This window comes from Carica papaya, chromosome 3 (assembly GCF_054855325.1).
Source record: "Carica papaya isolate Zhongbai chromosome 3, ASM5485532v1, whole genome shotgun sequence".
NCBI classification, from domain to species: domain Eukaryota; kingdom Viridiplantae; phylum Streptophyta; class Magnoliopsida; order Brassicales; family Caricaceae; genus Carica; species Carica papaya.
In genome coordinates, this window is record NC_142311.1 from 33,597,053 (window position 1) to 33,615,220 (window position 18,168).

Sequence of the window (18,168 nt, forward strand, 5' to 3'; positions counted from 1 at the left end):
CACCCTCCATTTTCCCCATTAATAATTCAATAAATATTTCCATAATTTCTATAAATATTTTTATATACAGTTTAATTTAATAATTTATACCATATTTTTCTTTATAAAAATTATAAATTTATATCCTACTATGCTTTTATATGCATATAATTAGTGTTGAAAATTTTCTTTTTAATTTTATATTTTTTTATTCGCTTTTATCAATTTATATTGACCACTTTAAAATAAAAAATAAAAAATAAAGAGAGAAATAATCGCTAATACGGCAATCGCGTGAATATATTTTTAATAATATTGTTAATATTTTATTATATATTTTAGAATTTTTAATCACGAATTAATGGTGTTTTAATTAAAAAATTTTAATTATGGAGTTGTAGTCATGGAATAATAGTATTTTTAATTTTTAATAATTATGAATTAGTGGATTAGTAATTTTCTTAATGAGTTAGTAATTATTTATTTTTTTATAACGCTTAACTTATTTTTATCATATTTAAGCAGATTATTATTCTATTTTTATAAGTATTATACATGTTGTTGGTAATAAAAATTTTTTAAAACAAAATTTAAGAATTATGTAATATTTATGCAAGAGGTAGCTTGAACTTTTTTGAATTTAATATTATAGGAGCTTTAATATATATATATATATATATATATATATATATATATACACGTGTGTATTATTGCTTTTATGGTATATGATATGAAGAGCTGGATAAGTAACTAAATAATTGAGATGGGTTTGATAGTGGAAGAAGCCCAAATTCTTCATATCTTTCTTTTGACCCAAAAGAAAATATACACAGCTAAGGCCCACCAATTATATACTCAAGTTCACCCAAACATAATATATACATATATATATATATATATATAGAGAGAGAGAGAGAGAGAGAGAGAGAGAGATTTAGAAAATATAATGTAGAGTGAAACTGAAATAATTGTAAAATCAGCATATGAATGAGTGTGAAATCATACCTAATCATGATCACGTTTTTAATTAGAAGAAAAATTTGAGAGGTGATAAATTTGTAATTGGCGTGTGTGTACATACATACATATATATATATATATATATATATATACACACACACACATATATTACATTTGATAAAGTTACATTTTAGTATGTAACGTTGTGTGTGGTAGTGACAAGATGTTATTCAAAGCATAGAGATGATCATATGTCGTTTATTTAAAATTCAACTTATTTAATTAAAATAACACCAACAAAATTTTATCATATGTTTATAAAAAAAATCTTGTAAATTCCCTTTTTTTTTAATAAATTTTTTTTAAAAATAAAAGATAAATTTTATATAAAAAATAAAAGAAGGAAGAAATATATATATATATATATGTGTGTGTGTGTGTGTATATATATATATATTTAATATGGAAGTAAGAAAGACAGGATTATTTGGTACAGAAGCAGTTGGAGCATTTTCCTAATAATAATAATAATAATAATAATACATTAATTAGATACTATAAAATAAACATATTGTAATTTGGATTTACTAGGAAATATCTTAAACATTTAATTTTATTATTATTTATTTATTTTATTAATACAAAATTAATTTGTATTTAATTTTTAATTACTTTCATATTTACATCGTGATACATTCAGATTCATAATTGGAGTGAACTCGGGTTATAATCAAACAGACTCGAGTTTTAACCTAATCAAACCGATTAACTCAGTTACGTTCAATTTAACTGGTAAATATTTTTAATTTGGATTAATTAATCGAGTCAGATAGAATACACTTAAATAAATAGTTGTTACGTTTGCTTCTCTATAAAAATTTATAGATTAGAATTGTGTTGTGTATCTGTATAAATTTAAGAGTGTTACACGATTGTTGTTATATATTATTTAATATATATATATATATATGAATCTACAAAAATAAAAATAAAACCCATATGTAATTTGCTAATATAAAATTAAATTTTCTTTAAGAACAATATTTTAAAAAGAGTTTATAATTTTCACATGTTGGAGTAGAGATGAGGAAGGAAAGAAGTAGGAATCTTCCTAAATTTTCACATGAATTTCATTGTAGTTTATATTTGTCCATAACTACTTACTTCTTTTCTCCCATAAAAATAATACAAACCACATCACCAGAATCAACATCATAATCTAATTAATTAATTATATACTCAACAACATATGTATATATATATATATGTATATAATATTTTCAAATTTAATTTGGGTACAATTTTAATTTTGATTAATTAATATTTTGGTCATACAACAAACATATAAGTGAAAACAGAAGCTTACAAATCTCTTGCTAGTTATATATATTTGTTTATGGGTTTTTTTTTACTTATTTATTTATTTATTACTCTCACACCTAAATAATCTAACTTCAAATATAAGAAGTATATATATATATATCCTAGATATATGCTGTATCTGATTCTGACTAATAGCTATTAACATCTTTAGAGGCTGAGAAAAGAGCCTTCTTTTCTTCATCCATCTATTTAATTTTGATGGTGATTGAAGATATGTAGATATTAAATATATATGTATACATGAGTAGCTCTCAAGAGGGTATGAATGTGATTTAAGTACTATATCCATACATGTAGGTATATGTATTCATGTATAAGCTTTAATTTGTTGATAAACATTTCTTAAGTATTTTGAAAGATGGATTTGATATTAAACAACCAAATATTAGTTGAGAAGAACACTCCTTTCCTTTATGGAGGAAATACATGCACATGGTAGGACACAAACTTCTTTGTTTTAATCAACTAATTTTGATCTTAATTGTTATCCAAGCTCCACCATACACTATATTCCAAAGTTAATCGATGTAAAAGTATAATTTTTTTATATCCAAATTCTCTCTTTACTAGCAAAAGAAAAAACAAAAAAAAAAAATATATAAAAGATGAAAAATTAGTGTCCTGTAAGATATGATCAAGTTGTGTCGTAATTGTTAAGGTGAAGTAAGTGGGTCAATTTATATAGAATATAAAATAGATTGGTAAGACTACTAAAGTTGACTCTAATGAGCAAGATAATCTATATAAGTATTGCTCTCCAGATAAATATGAATGTAAAGCGTGTATCAATCCATCCGATGTGTAAGATAGGTTAATAAAACTAGTGGGGATCAGATAAGTCCAACGAGTAACATAAATATGCACAAGTATTGTTTTTCTGATGAACATGAATGTAAAATACATGAACCAATTCATTCAAAATGTAAGACAGTCAGGTAAACCTACTAGAAGATCAAATATGTTTAATCAGTATTAAGATAATCTCTACAAACATTGCTCTTAAAATAAATAAAAATATAAAATAAGTAGATTATACTAATTCATTCAAGATATAAGACAGTCTGATAAGACCATTAAAGATCAGATGGATCCAATGAATAAAATAATCTGCCTAGACATTGTTCTCTCGTTGAATATGAATGTCGAAAATTTTGACTTGTAAATTTTTTTTAAAAGAGTCAATTAAGTGTAAAAGTTGTATCTTGACCCTTTAGAATATTTTTGTTCTTAGATGTTATGCATTTTATCTCAACCCCGTATGTCTTTTTTGTATTAACAATACTATGGAACTTACTAGTTTAAATCTAACTATATCTATGTTGATTCATCATGGATGGAAAATTATTATTTTTCCTCCATTTGATAGGGAGAAAGGGAAGAAAAAATTAGACCCTTATCATGTATTAGCTCAATACGTAAATATATATATATATATATATGATATTATATACTATGGTGTGAGTCTAATAGAGGAGAAAATGGAGACTAGGTTAATAATAAAATAAATACAAATAGATGCATGAAAGGTACTGGAGCTCTAACGATGCATCCATTAGATTACGAGGCCGGCCATTAGAATAGTTATTCTAAGCTAAAATCTAACATATATCTCTCTCAATACACTTTCAGATGAACTCAATATATTAAAATGATAATTATAATAACAATTAATGACTATGCCCTTTGTTTGTCTCCATTCTCTCAACATCATCTGTTCCTCTCTATATTATACTCTCCTCTCCTCTCCTTTCTCCTTCCCTTTTTATCTTATTCCTCAAGAAATTCTCCTCTAAAATTGAACTGAATATCAATCTTGAACCCCAAGATTCTTTGAAACTGATCATACCCTGTAACCCCTTTAATGGAATCGAACCAGCAGGATCCCGCGGACTCGAAAAGCTCGAGCTGCAAAGAGGAAACCGATCAAATTCGATCAGAAAATGATCACGATATGGTCGCCGGTCGATCCTACGAGTGTGTTTTTTGCAAGCGAGGTTTCACCACAGCACAGGCCTTAGGTGGTCACATGAATATCCATAGGAAAGATCGAGCCAAGACGAGTAGCAGACCGAGCTCCATGATTGTCCCTAATTCCGTTTCAGCAGGATCTAAAGTTGATCATGATGATGATGATGATCGTCATAATTTGTTTCCTAATTTGATCCATAGATGTCCAGTATCTGATCATGATCTACAATTCTTTCCTCATGTTAATTACCAAACATTTTTTCCTGCACCATCATGGAAACCTCCTTACACTTTGAATAGTGGCGATGTGTATGTTCCGATATTGAATCAATTTCATTTGAAGAAATTTGAAGACGACGATCATGGGGATTGTTGGAGAGGAGCTCTCAGCTTAGGAGTCGGTTCTTCGCCGCATGTCGATGGCCATGGCCGTGGCCATGATCGGGAGAAAAGAGAAAGGGGAAGTGATGGGGAAGATGATGAGTTGGATTTGGAGCTTCGACTGGGTCATCATGATCATCGGTGATGATATCTTTATCAGAGTTTATATGTATAATTAATCTATCATATATATTTTAATTACTGTGTACACAGCTACATGTGGATTAATTCTTCATATATAAAGCTTGATTGTATATATGTTTCTCAGTTAACCTTGATTTCCGGGAATAATTGTCGGCCAATTTTCATGGTATATATCCATATACATACATATTATACATATATATATATATATATACCCAGAATCATATATATCCTACTATGTACCAAAGGTATGTTGTTTAGTTCCTGAATTTCTTCCTCCATAAACGTATATATTAATCTACTTAATATATATATCGTCTTAATTACAGAAATGTTCTTCTTGTATACATATATACACATACACACACATACGCACACACATATATATATATATATATATTCATATTAATCTAAATTTCTTCCTCTTATCTCTCTGAATTAATTGATTAACCCACATGTAATTCATTGTTCTTGTGGTACTTCTCTAGATAGTTTCTGAATTTCACTTTATCCTTTAAATTGGCATGAAACCCTAATATTTTGCGTCAAGGAGGATAGTACAATACTTCATGTTGGCCTGCTGCTGTGCAAAATCACATACATATATATGTATATATATATACACACCTAGAAACACACACACACACACATATATAGATGTATCTCAGAGACCCATCAGCATTAATTTTGCCTTAAAAGAGTTTTCATTTCTAACCAATATATGTTGTGCATGTATTATATCTAATTATAAATTTATAATTGTTTAATTATAAATTTATTTCATTACTTATGAAATATATAAATTATGATCATTTTATATAAATTATGATTATTTTATGATGTTAAAAGGATGTGTGACAACAATTCTGTAAATATTATCTTATGTTATATTTTGAATTTATTGTGCACTTTCCATATAGAAACTTGAAAGCTTACTCTATATATATAAGTGTGTGTGTGTATATATATATATATATATATATAGATACACACACACATATTATAAGCTTCATCATGCAACAATAAGATCATTAGATATTTCTTCTCCTGAACTGTTAGCTTAGACATAAGAAATGTTGTGACAAGCTTTGGTGAAGCTCTACATGCATACTCTCATATATGTGTTTATTATATATGTATATATTTATATATAAATATCCAATATAAATTCCTTTAGTTATATATATACACAGATGACAGATTTATACGCCATCTTACTCTATACATTTTAGATTAGTATAAAGGGATGCCTAGTTATTCTTTGTAAATTAACAAATATAATACACATCTATATAATATAAGAATATAAAGTTGTAGTTTTTTTAAAAAATATTGAATTTTTAACAATTATAATTATTTTAATTAAGAAAATTTATACCTACCAAATATTTTTCTTACCCAAAACTCTACTAATGTATCAACGAACTAAATTCTTATATTTACTTGATTGAACATTATATATTGATCATGCACGTATAAAGTTATAAGTTATATATTTTTAATGAGATTCGAACTCGTAACATTTAAATATAAATAAAAATTTTAACTATAGAATTATTTTTTTTCCGATATATCGTTATTCTTTTTAAATTTATACAACTGTGTACAATATTTTTTCTTTACAATGACTCCATTCGATCATATAGAAAATATGCACGCGATAATGTATTCATAAATCCCACATTATTTTGTAATTAAATTAGAGAAATAGGTTATTTTGGTTGAACGAGAAAAGAATAATATTAATTTTTCAAAAGCTTCAAGACAACAGCACCAGTGGTCTAGTGGTAGAATAGTACCCTGCCACGGTACAGACCCGGGTTCGATTCCCGGCTGGTGCAAAGGTTTTTTTAAATGCTTTTTCGTAAAAAAATGATTTCCTCACAGGCTGCCACGTGGACGAATTTAGAAGTAAAAGACAACAGCTTCCCGTCGGGTCTTTGGAGACATGGTTAGTTAAGTGACTCTTTTTAATAAATAGAGTTTTAGAGAATAGTAAACTGCTCCCTTATCAGCTCCCTTTAATTAGAATAAAGTTTCAGATTTTGTCCGTACGTTGTGTTAGGTCTGAATTCGAATGGAGTAATTATTAGTTGAATACAGAAATAAAAAATTATGTTTTGATTAGGTTTATTTTACTTTTACGAAATTTCTAAATTTTAATTTAATAAGTAAAAACTAATTACAGTTTACTTGTTTAATACAAACTAATTACAGTTTACTTGTTTAATACATAATTGGATTAAATAGACGAACAATAGAATTAAATTTTCTCTTAGATAGGAAGTAAATAAATTTTATATTTGATTGACTCTTAAATTTGTTCAGTTTACTACTTTTGTAATTACGCCACTTATAAAATTCTCCCACTTTCTTAATTAAAAGACTCAACCCCATATTAGTATATATCAATAACAGCATCCGTTGACTTTACCAAGTCTTTTATTTTGTTAGAAGGGGAATCGGTCATTTTCATTCTTTTCGTCTTAATATTCTTCTTTAACCGCAGGAAGAGACTAATGTACTCTGTAATAATTTTTTTTTAAAAAAAAAAAATTGTAAAAAATTAACAGGCTTGTTATTTAGTGTATTAGTTTAACACAATGAACCAACTGCTTCAAGTAAAAAGTTGTGAACTAATTTGACAAGAACAAGAAAAATTTGAGATAATAACCCAAAAAATTCGCTTATCAGATATATCAGTACGTAATTTTGAACACTTCAGACTTCAAGCTTAAACTGGAATAGGAAATTAGTTAATCAAACAGAGTGGAAGCCGTTCTATATTCATGACCACATTCTCCCGAGTTAAGCTAAGAATATGCAGCATTTATTTTGTAATTGTTCTTTATTGGATTTATATACTGAGTATTTACTTTGAAAGAGTCATCTAAAGTCGACCAATACAAAGAGGCACATTCTTAGATTCAACTGTCTGAAAGAAAAATCTCTATACAAAAACATGCAAAGACAAGAACCAACATTGTTTACAGTAAAAACAAGGAAAAAACAAAGAAAAAACTCTTCACCCTTACCAGTTCTAACATAAAGCTGGCAACCATGTATTTATCTTTTATCACCTAGTGAGATAGTATACTATTAGGAAAATGACAACAAATGATGCCACAAGTGTAAACATTCTCCTGCTTGATTTGGTCTCGAACACCTAAGTTAACAAGTCAAACTCGGCTCATTAATACAGCCACAGAATGTAGATCTCCACTACCGCTTACATGGGCCATGCACACACACACACACACAAACCCACGCAGACACACAATGGACTTACTAGAAAGAGGAAAAAGAAAGAGAACTAGCAGAGAGCTGAAAATTCGAACTTTTGTAAATCAGTTAGTTCCATACCATTTTGAATTTGTCCATAGTCCCCGAGAGAATTCCCCTTGATGAATCCATATCATTGCCCTAGACAAAAACCAAGCTATGGATGTTAACAACTGACTGCATTAGTCAAAATAACACAACAGAATAAGAGACTTCTTTCAAAGCAGTTCACATACCATTCGGTCAAGCATGCGGTTATGGGTCTCCACTTCCTCATGTACGTCACCTGACAGCTATTTACAGTGATGCTAGTCAGAATTCCATTGAGGCACATAAAAACGTATAGAGCTAGAGACATAAAGGCACATGATTAACATTATGCTTCTGATCCAAATTGTATCCTATGATGATTTGAAATTTGTTAATTTAGGAGAACTGCGATTGACTTAAAACTGAAGTCCATTAAAGTGATTTTATCTTCTCAGTTTCATTTGGAGAGCCAAATCAAATAACGGTAAACCATCAACCAAATAACAAAGACCATTAAGTATATAGGTGTATATATAATGGATTTCTCTTAAGTAAACAACCCGCCTTCCCCCCATCCGCCAGGCCCAAGTAAGAAATATATATTTAATAAAGCAATGCCCCCTCAGAACTCTCCCCCCTCTGCCCCCCCTCCTCTCTCTTCCCCCTTCCCCACCCCAAAACAAAAGGAAATGTAACTCTCTTTCTTTATAATTAGAACTATATATACCATGTTAGAACATAAAAGATTAATCTTTTTACTGATTTTATATTTTTAATATAATTTTTTATTAAAATATATAATATAGAAATAAAAACTTTCTCAGATTTCTTATTATTTTTTATTTTTTTCACACAATTGTTTTTGGGTATAAGAAAAGATATTAATAAAGATTATAGAAAGGACAAAGCCGAGGACAAATGAGAAACCGAAAACCATAAGAAACACAAAAATCAATACAAAATACCTCACAATCACTTTGTACAATGGATAAAGAAATGTCTCCAGAAGAATTGTGTCTTAGCCCAAAGCAAGGCCAGAAAGAAGTCATTTTTTCCCACAAACTTGAGGAGGAATATACCGGCGTTTGAGAAAAATCGGTTTCCACACAACTTTTTATTAATAAAGTTATTTTTAAGGTACTTCCTTAACTTGCACTTTTACCAAGTGCAGAAGCACAAGCCTTTTAAAATTGATTTCATGGCCTCCATTTCCTAAGTGTTAATTGCAACAGCAGCACAGAAAAGCAACATATCAACACTAGATTTCACACAAGGAATCAAGTACCGGTGATTAGCTTATGGAATAATTCTAGTTTTAATAGTCAATTCCGCAGGAGATCATCATAGGGTTTTGGTTCCATGTGGGAATAAATCTAATGCTTATCACAAGACTTCCAAGTAAGAAATTACTTAGAAAGGGAGTACTTACTCTCTTTAGCAGATTGACTCTATCTTGCAGTCCTTCCATTGCTCGTTCGTTATCATGCTCATCAATTTCATGAGAGTAAGAAGATGCAGCCCTAATACCACCCTCCTCAATTCCATCAAAAAGAGCAACTCTGCTGTTACGCGTATCCCTGCAGAAAAAAGCAAAAAAGGTTCTTACATAGTTCTATTTCTTTCTTTCAGGTGAGATGTGTGCATCTTGATAGGAAAAGCAACAAGTAAACGAAGAACAGGAAATTGTAAAAATAAGAGGTTGATCTAAAAACTCCAAATAAAGACACCAAAAGACAGCAGAAACATTAGTAATCAGAATGCATTTGGCTATTTCTCAGTACCAACATTATGTCATGTTCGGTTTAAGGTAAACATGTACCAAGCAACTGCTAGAACCAGAATAAATATGCTATATGGAAAAATGTAATGACTCCATATTCAGATCAACGAAGCTTAGATTCTCAGGCGCGAAGGTACAGCAACCTCCCAGTTTTGGAGCCCAGTAATTTAGACCTGTTATGGCAATTAGGGAATATGAACCCCAGATATGAGGCTCACCCATCCTATTGGATGTGGAGATTTCATTATTGAAGATAAACTGCTTGATAGTTGCGTGAAAGTCACTAATGAAAACAGGATGAAAAACAAAGACTTCTCCCTGAGCAACACAGAAAGCAGTTATTTGGAGACTTCAATGGTTTAAAAGAGATTTGTGACATGATGGGTGCGACTGTGGGAAAAGATAATGCAGCCAATGGAGCTCTAAGTAAGATCCAACCTGTTAAACATGTTGACTGGATCTGGTTTGCTTTTCTTTTGAATGCTGGAATCTTATCTTGTAAATCAGTAGTTATAGAGTACCAATTATATCTTGATTTCTTTCTATCAATCCCTTCCTATAAAAGGTATCTAGTCAGTCCTGCTTAATAATTAAGTGAAATCTATTCTCAAGAAATATTCTTCATTGCTGTAGCCAGTAGCAGTCAGCAGTAGATAAGCAACTCTTGTTTGATGGGGACGACAAACCCTGGAGTTCTTGTACGGTAGCCAAGAACTGGTGCATATTCTATGGAGAATTTAGGAAACCTTATTGATACTTTGGTAGATATGTAAATATTTTATATATAGGTTGACACCCTCTCGGTGCCCGTTATTAACAACACTTTAAACTTTTTACTTCAAAAAAGGAAAGGTGCATATTGCTTCAAACCCAGTTTTTATTAGGACTACATACATTGAATTTGATTTTCATTTCATTGAGAAATGTTTCTACAAAATATCATTTCGACCACATGTCAAATCAGCTGACCAAGTAGATGATATGCACACAAAATCCATAGTAGAAGCTTGTGTTAAGTACATCTGTGACAATGTAGGTGCATATTGTATATATGCTCCAGTTTGAGGCAGAGTGTCAAAGTATAGTATATTTTCCAATATAATTATTTTCTAGTAGCTTTCTTATATAGTTCATTTACCTGCTCATAATTTCTTTTCTTTGCATATTGATCCCTATAATTACCTATGTATATTTTCTCTATAAACACATAAAAAGGTTTCAAAATTTTCTGGAACAAAATATCATTTAAAACAAATAACACATAAAAGTTATTTTAAAGTAAAACATGTTAAAGCAAATTAGTCCAACCCTCCATTTTCATAACTCTCGGAATTGTAGGAAAAAATTATCCAAAATATCACAAGCCAATTGATTGAATGTACATCCAAAATGATTCACCGTAAAACCAAAGCACTAAAGCAGTCTAATCAGCCACCAAAAATAGGAAAATAACAACTTTTTTGGGAAAAAAATATTTTCCTAAATTTGCAATCAGCACAGTTACCATCAATAAAACTTGAAGTACCAAATACAAGCAAGTAGTACATGAAAAAAATTAATTAATGATTAAGGTAGGCCAATTTGTTAAGTTGAATCGATAAATCGATAACACGGCGAGTTATCCATCAAATAAGTATGGTACAAAGTAAGCTTCAGAAACCGCCTAATCTGATTTGTCACTGCTCCATGATTAAAGCAATGGCGAGATGTGTAACAGAATGAAAAGAAGATAAAATATTAATTCACGAACTTCCAACACTAAAGGAACAAAAAAAACGGTTTGAAAGAAATCCGATTGCAGACAGATGCTCATTCTACCACAGCGAATGCCACTAGTTCACGGACAGATCTAGGCAGGTCCTAAAACAATATATGAATAGTTATGGCCTCCAAGCGCTCGCAGGCATATAATAAAAACTGGTTGTAAAATAAATCAAAACTCACAGGAGAAAGCCAAAATTAGGATTCTGAAACAACAAACCTTCTGGAATTCATGGCTTAAAGATGATACAGGCCTCTTTGAGTACTAATATCAGCTTCTCGAAACCCTACAAATATTCACTATCCGAACAGTTCAACAAAATTAGCAAAAGACGATCGTATAATACTTGATCTGCTAAATGACGGAAAAAATCACAGATCTAAATCCCTAGCGATTAAGTTGTTAGTTACATGAAAACTATGGCGAATAACTACTAGAACAAAACCTTAAAAGAAAATCCAAGAGAGAAATCGATTAGACGAGAGAAAAATTGAGAAGGACTTTGAAAAAGGAGAGGAACAGAAAGAGCCCGTTACCCGGAGAGGGAAGCTGAAAATTTTCCTTCGATAATAGCAGACAGAGAAGGAGATTCCAGAAGTTTCACTGAGCCACTTGTTTATATACGTCCCCTAATATGGGCCATTTATGGATTTAAAGGTTCAAAAGTTATTTAATAATAAAATATTAAATATTTTAATTATTTTTAAAAAAATAATTCATTTATTGATAAACCTATTAACAAATTATTACTATTTTTACTTTTAATGTTATTTTATTAATTTTATTAAATAAATTATTCGCTAGGAAATAACATAATAATTTATTAAATTAATATCTTAAAAGTACTTTATAATAAAAAATTATAAGCAGATTAGTAAATATATATCCATAATAAAATAAAATAGAATGGTATTTTTATATGTATTCTAAGAATATTTTTTATTAAATTTATTTAAAAAAAAAAAAAAAAAATTCAACTTTCTCTGAGAAACCAGAAGAATAAACTAGCGGGTCGACTTTAGCAAGAATCGGATTCGCTTGCCGGAGCCCTAAAGCCGTTTCTTGCAGGGGTTTGGTGACGCGATCAGCCCCTATCAACGTCAACATCTCACGGTCATGGGTGTCCTGAGCGACGAATCCGGTTCTGAATCCCGATCATTGGCAAATAATGGCAGTAACAACAACATGGAGAAATTTCTATGCGAACGGTTGCTCGACTCGACTCAACCCATCTCGGAGCGGTTCAGAGCACTGTTCTCTCTCCGTAACCTGAAAGGCTCTGCTCCTCGCGATGCCCTTGTTCTTGGTTTGTCCTTTATTTCTTTTCTTTACGATTTTCGTTGGAGACATTTGGACTTACACTTAAGTTGTTTTGAATCGCTTAATTAGACTGTTTATAGCTTTTGATAAAGTCTCAATTGCTTTCTGCTATTGTATGCTTGTAGCATATGTAAGCTTCATACTCTTCTTTATCAAAAGTATTCTTCTGTTACTTGTTTTTTAATACATTATAGAGGATTGGGTGTTGGGATTGTAGATTTTTTCTTAGAATCTGGCATTTTCTACTTGTTGGTTAAACCAGAGAAGCGACTTACAGTACTATAAGAACTTTCTGACCTCGTGGTTAAAGTGCTCTTTTTAGATGTATTATTATCACCATTTTATCCTTTTATATTTCTCCCTTTTATCAAAAAACAAGGAAGTGCTTATTTTTATGATAAATACTTCTATCCAGATATAAATCTTCATTTTCTAAACTCAACGCCAAGTGATACTGGGGCACATGTTTTTGCCAAATCTCAATCACCTCTCTATGTTTAAACAATGACTTAGAATGTCAATGTCTAAATTCCGGCGATTATGTGTTCTAATAGCTACTACTATTATACACGCTCTAGTAATCTACATTATCAGATGCTTATCATGGTGCGATACAAATAGACTTTTGAGTCAAATACTAGTTAAAGGAGGCCAATATCTTTCAAAATCGGTCAATACCAGTTAATACTAGTCAATACCGGTCGATTTAGTTTAGTGTTTATTGCATGTCTTTCTGCTTGTGGACTCTCGAAAGTTTTTTGGTTTAGAGACAAGAATAAACAGCAATAGTATCTTGTTTGATTTTCAAATCTGAACATAGGGTCAAAAAAGGGATTCTGTGCTGTATCAAATTATCAATGAATTGTAGTGTGTAGCACTGAAAAAAGAAAATTGTAATATGCTCTATGTGAAGAATATTTCAATGATCATGTTGGCTTTATTGCATTACCAATATGGATTTTCCTTTTTCCTTTCTCTTGTAGCTACTAGGGATACTTCAAATTTGTTAGCACATGAAGCTGCATTTGCATTAGGTCAGATGCAAGATGCTGAAGCAATCCCTGCTTTGGAGGCAGTGCTTAATGATCTTTCACTGCATCCTATTGTTCGTCATGAGGTGAATTAATGTATTTATTATATTCCTTTTCTTTTTTCTAATCTTCTCCCCAATTTATATCATGCATGATTACATTTCTTCTGTCTATCACTTCTTTGTTTATGACGTTATGAAGTGCTTTTCGTATTACTGTGATTACAAGCAATTATTTGCACAGGCAGCAGAAGCTCTAGGGGCTATTGGTTTGGAGAGTAATATTCCCCTTTTAAAGAACAGCTTGGTTCAAGATCCAGCTCAGGAGGTTCGAGAAACATGTGCTCTGGCTCTCGAACGAATTGAGCAATTGAGTGCTGTTGCCCCTGACAATGAAGCAGCTCTGACAGATAAGTCACCCTTTATGTCTGTTGATCCAGCTGCACCAGCGTCGTCTTGTTCTTCTGTTGAGAAGTTGAGGTTTGTTTAGTTATTAATGTTGGTTACTATTTTTTGCATTTAAAGTGGATTTCTCACTTATTGACTAATTATGACTAACTTTAAGGGAAGTTCTTCTTGATGAAGAAAAAGGCATGTATGAGCGGTATGCAGCACTTTTTGCACTTCGAAACCATGGTGGAGAGGAAGCTATTTTGGCCATTGTTGATTCTTTGGGGGCTAAAAGTGCTCTACTACGACATGAGGTTTCTAAGTTTCTTTAATCTAATAGTTTGGAGTTTCTAATAATACTGTCAATGCCATCAATATATGTCAGGAACATGCTAATTGTTAGTCATCTGAGTTCTGACATGGTTTTTACATCTGGCTTTTTTTATTACCTCAAGCAATTATTGTGTTGATGTCACTGGAACTAAGAAAGAATTCGATTTCCCTATTACATCATGATTGTGGTTGCTCTAATTAAATTTCCAATCATACCTGAGCTTTCCACATATCCTATCCTTTCCACTAGTTGGAATTTAAGTGTTCCTGGTACTGCTGGAAATTTTTAGGTTGCTTATGTTCTGGGTCAATTGCAAAATAAAGCTGCTTCAGCTACTTTAAGCAAGATACTCAGGGATGTGAAAGAGCATCCAATGGTTAGACATGAGGCTGCTGAAGCTCTTGGTTCCATTGCAGGTATGATCATTTATTTTATTGTCCTACACCTCTTTCGGTATTTAATTTAAAAGACAGGTACTTCCATGTGTTGAAGTAAACACCTTTTTCTAGGTCAAATAGCATTGTCAATGTGTTCAACATAATTCATGTGTTAAGGTAGCGGGATTCCTGATGAGTAGTTAACTTGATAAAAAAAAAATTGAGGATATGAATAATAGAGTAGTTTAGGTTTGTAATTATTATTGGACAACTGTCTTTCCCTTGATATAATTGTTTATGTAACTTAATATTCCAGCAACGAAGAATGGGTAGATCTCTTATTGTCGGGGCATAATAGGAGAAGTGATGTGGTCAAGTTGCAATGCTGGAGCAATTTCTCAGTAGTTATGGAAGGAGAGACTATTAAAATAAAATGTTTTTGTGATCAAACCGCAGAATCTAGCGTTAAGTGGTTGATTTAGACGAGTAGAAAGTTTTATAGAATCATCATTTTCTCAATGTAAGCCTGTTAGAAGCCTAAAAGAATGCTGTCTCACAAAACGAAAAAAAAGAAGTGTAAAAGATCTCTACAAATTCCTAGTTAAGAAGAGGCAAGCACTCTGGGAGCTGAGATCCTTGTTGCACCATCTCCTTGCTGTTTTTTTTTTTTTTTTTATTTAATACAAAATTTGGAATGTTCAGATGAAGAAAGTATAGCACTTCTGGAGGAATTTGCTAGGGATCCTGAGCCCCTTGTTTCACAGAGCTGTGAAGTAGCTCTAAGCATGCTGGAATTTGAAAGACAGGGGAAATCATTTGAGGTATGCATATCAAAGTTAAAATTTTCTATAAACTGTTATTTGGTAAATATTCGTAATTGAATAATTGATAGTGATAATCTGTATGTGCAGTACCTTTTCATGCAAGATCCACTGGCCAGTTTTTGAAGAATAAGTTCCGGGATCAAGCTGAATATATTTATTTACTTATATTGAGAAATGAAATAGGATAGGATAGAATTATAGGTCATCAGAACCCGTGTGTTACTTTCTCCTTGAAGGAATGTAATTACACATGGCTGAATGAATAGCTGATTATCACGACATACATTTTTCGTATCGGCAGAAAAAAAATAGATCCAACTGTCAACTACTACTTATCCTGATGGGTTCACTTACTAGCATCACTTTTGGTATGTATCAAGATTTACGTACTACCGTCATTTTGATATGTTGATCTACCCTTTTCTTCTCTTCTTTTCACTGAACACATGTTCATCTCTCTTTCATCAGGGAGAGTTTCGGGTGTGTCTGCCTTCGAGCAGAAAAAGAAAGAATATTAGATTCAAAGAGAAATCATAAGAAGCTTGAAGCTAACAGTTCGAGTTTTAAGTTCAAAATCTAATGAAACTATGAAAACCCAGACATATTCCATTGACTTGAGGGCAACCGCAGAAACATAGTCATAGTTTCAAGGTCAGGAGTACTTAAACCCTAGTTGATTAAACTTGGAGGTAATATTTCCTCGGATTGAAATATAGCCTCTAATTGAGGAATTCATCTCTAGGGTGTAGGCTTATATATATGCGTGTGTGTGTGTGTGTGTGTATATATACATATGAATTACCAACTACAGGTGAAAAGGGTACAGAAGCTTTAGATATACCATGAACTATTGATGAATAAAAACTTATTTTATGAAGCAAACACTGCTGAAGTGTCTTACCCCAAGAAAAGTGACTGAAGTGTCTATATTTACTCATTGGTTTGCCATTATATGCACATAATATATATATATATATGTATATGTGTGTGTGTGTATACACACGCATGTGTATGTATATATGTATAGGTATATGAAGTGCTGTCATCTGTAAGGATAATTTATTGGAGCAGTAGTTGGAATTTAGAAGTGGGTGAATGAACTTCGTTGACCCTGAACCAGTCAAGCCCAACCTTGGACACCTAACAAAATTGCTAAGCAAGCTAATTAATGTCAAACCCTTAACAACTATTCACTAGTTATTATGTTTTCGATCAAATGAAAATCATTTATGAAATTTATTTGGAAATTCAAAATGTAGTTACTTCCCTTGGAAATATATGATAACTATATTATATATATATATATATGATATTTAGGTAGGTTGTATAGTAATTAAATAATTATAAAAACTTAGATTATTCAATTATAACCCATTAGCTTCTAAAAGAAGATTTGCTTATTTTCTTTTTGTTTTATTTTGTCAATAATTATAAAATTGTTCATGTGTATATATATATATATATATATATATTATGTCTATGTGGTGTAAAAAATTATGACTTCAAATATTTATTATGTTTTTTTTTTTAACATCTTTTAATGTTAACAATCATATGTTCATAATCATTCAATTAATACTAATTAATTCCATATTATACTAATATCTTATATAAATTTTTTAAAAAATAACAATTGGAAAAAAACAAACCACTAAATACATATCCTAATTATTATGGTAATCCATGTGATTTGAATATTAAAGAAATTACATTATTGGTTTAAATACACAAAATTAACTGTTAATTTTTTATATGATCATGAGATAATTTTCTTTAATAATTTTCCAAATCGAGATACACAAATTTAAGTTTTTTGAGAAAATTAAATTTCAAAAAATTCTACTTATTATATGATTTTTTTATATTCAAATTGGATTACCTAGATACATATTTACATGTCAAGATGATATTTCAATTTATTTTATTTTATTTTAAAATTCATAATTTTTAGTAACGTTTTAAATTTTTACACGTTTAATTTTTACACGTTTAATACTGTCAACGAATCTATTAGAAAACTAGTAAATAATTATTTTTGTAATTATTTTAATTTGTCACGTAATATATATATTTAAATTATTTTAATTAGGTATTAATATAAAATAAAAAATTAAATTAAGTTTAAGAATTAATATTGTTATTCTTCGTTTATATTATTTGTTTAAAAGTAATTATTATTCTTTTATCATTTTAATAAAATTAATAATTTAAAAATTATATATTT

The 18,168-nt window shown here is 30.4% G+C and overlaps 3 protein-coding genes and 1 non-coding gene across 6 annotated transcripts; 3 read left to right on the top strand and 1 right to left on the bottom strand.

Moving 5' to 3' along the window:
- The first annotated feature begins 4,005 nt into the window (after window positions 1-4,005).
- Window positions 4,006-4,879, top strand: LOC110815004 (uncharacterized). The gene has a single exon (XM_022042623.2). It carries the CDS (start codon window positions 4,184-4,186, stop codon window positions 4,814-4,816), a length of 633 nt encoding a protein of 210 aa, XP_021898315.1. The 5' UTR covers window positions 4,006-4,183; the 3' UTR covers window positions 4,817-4,879.
- A 1,706-nt stretch (window positions 4,880-6,585) lies between these two features.
- Window positions 6,586-6,656, top strand: TRNAG-GCC (transfer RNA glycine (anticodon GCC)). The gene has a single exon. It is a non-coding gene; the product is annotated as a tRNA-Gly (tRNA).
- Window positions 6,657-7,706: 1,050 nt separating this feature from the next.
- BS14A (BET1P/SFT1P-like protein 14A) lies at window positions 7,707-12,322 on the bottom strand. Of its 3 annotated transcripts, none has more exons than XM_022042765.2 (6): window positions 12,206-12,322; window positions 11,889-11,968; window positions 9,557-9,704; window positions 8,334-8,390; window positions 8,179-8,238; window positions 7,707-7,981 (listed from the first exon to the last, which is right to left on the bottom strand). In XM_022042765.2, the coding sequence occupies exons 2-6, from the start codon at window positions 11,900-11,902 to the stop codon at window positions 7,892-7,894; spliced, it is 369 nt and encodes a 122-aa protein (XP_021898457.1). In that variant the 5' UTR covers window positions 11,903-11,968; window positions 12,206-12,322; the 3' UTR covers window positions 7,707-7,891. The 3 variants fall into 3 exon arrangements, with proteins under 3 accessions (XP_021898457.1, XP_021898460.1, XP_021898458.1); XM_022042768.2 differs by having other exon boundaries at window positions 11,889-11,955; window positions 12,206-12,306; XM_022042766.2 differs by lacking the exon at window positions 12,206-12,322 and adding an exon at window positions 12,115-12,189.
- A 293-nt stretch (window positions 12,323-12,615) lies between these two features.
- On the top strand, window positions 12,616-16,371 carry LOC110815116 (ARM repeat superfamily protein). The gene is made up of 7 exons (XM_022042770.2): window positions 12,616-12,975; window positions 13,973-14,106; window positions 14,264-14,499; window positions 14,585-14,723; window positions 15,033-15,159; window positions 15,823-15,941; window positions 16,032-16,371. Exons 1-7 carry the CDS (start codon window positions 12,786-12,788, stop codon window positions 16,065-16,067), a joined length of 981 nt encoding a protein of 326 aa, XP_021898462.1. The 5' UTR covers window positions 12,616-12,785; the 3' UTR covers window positions 16,068-16,371.
- The last annotated feature ends 1,797 nt before the right edge of the window (window positions 16,372-18,168 follow it).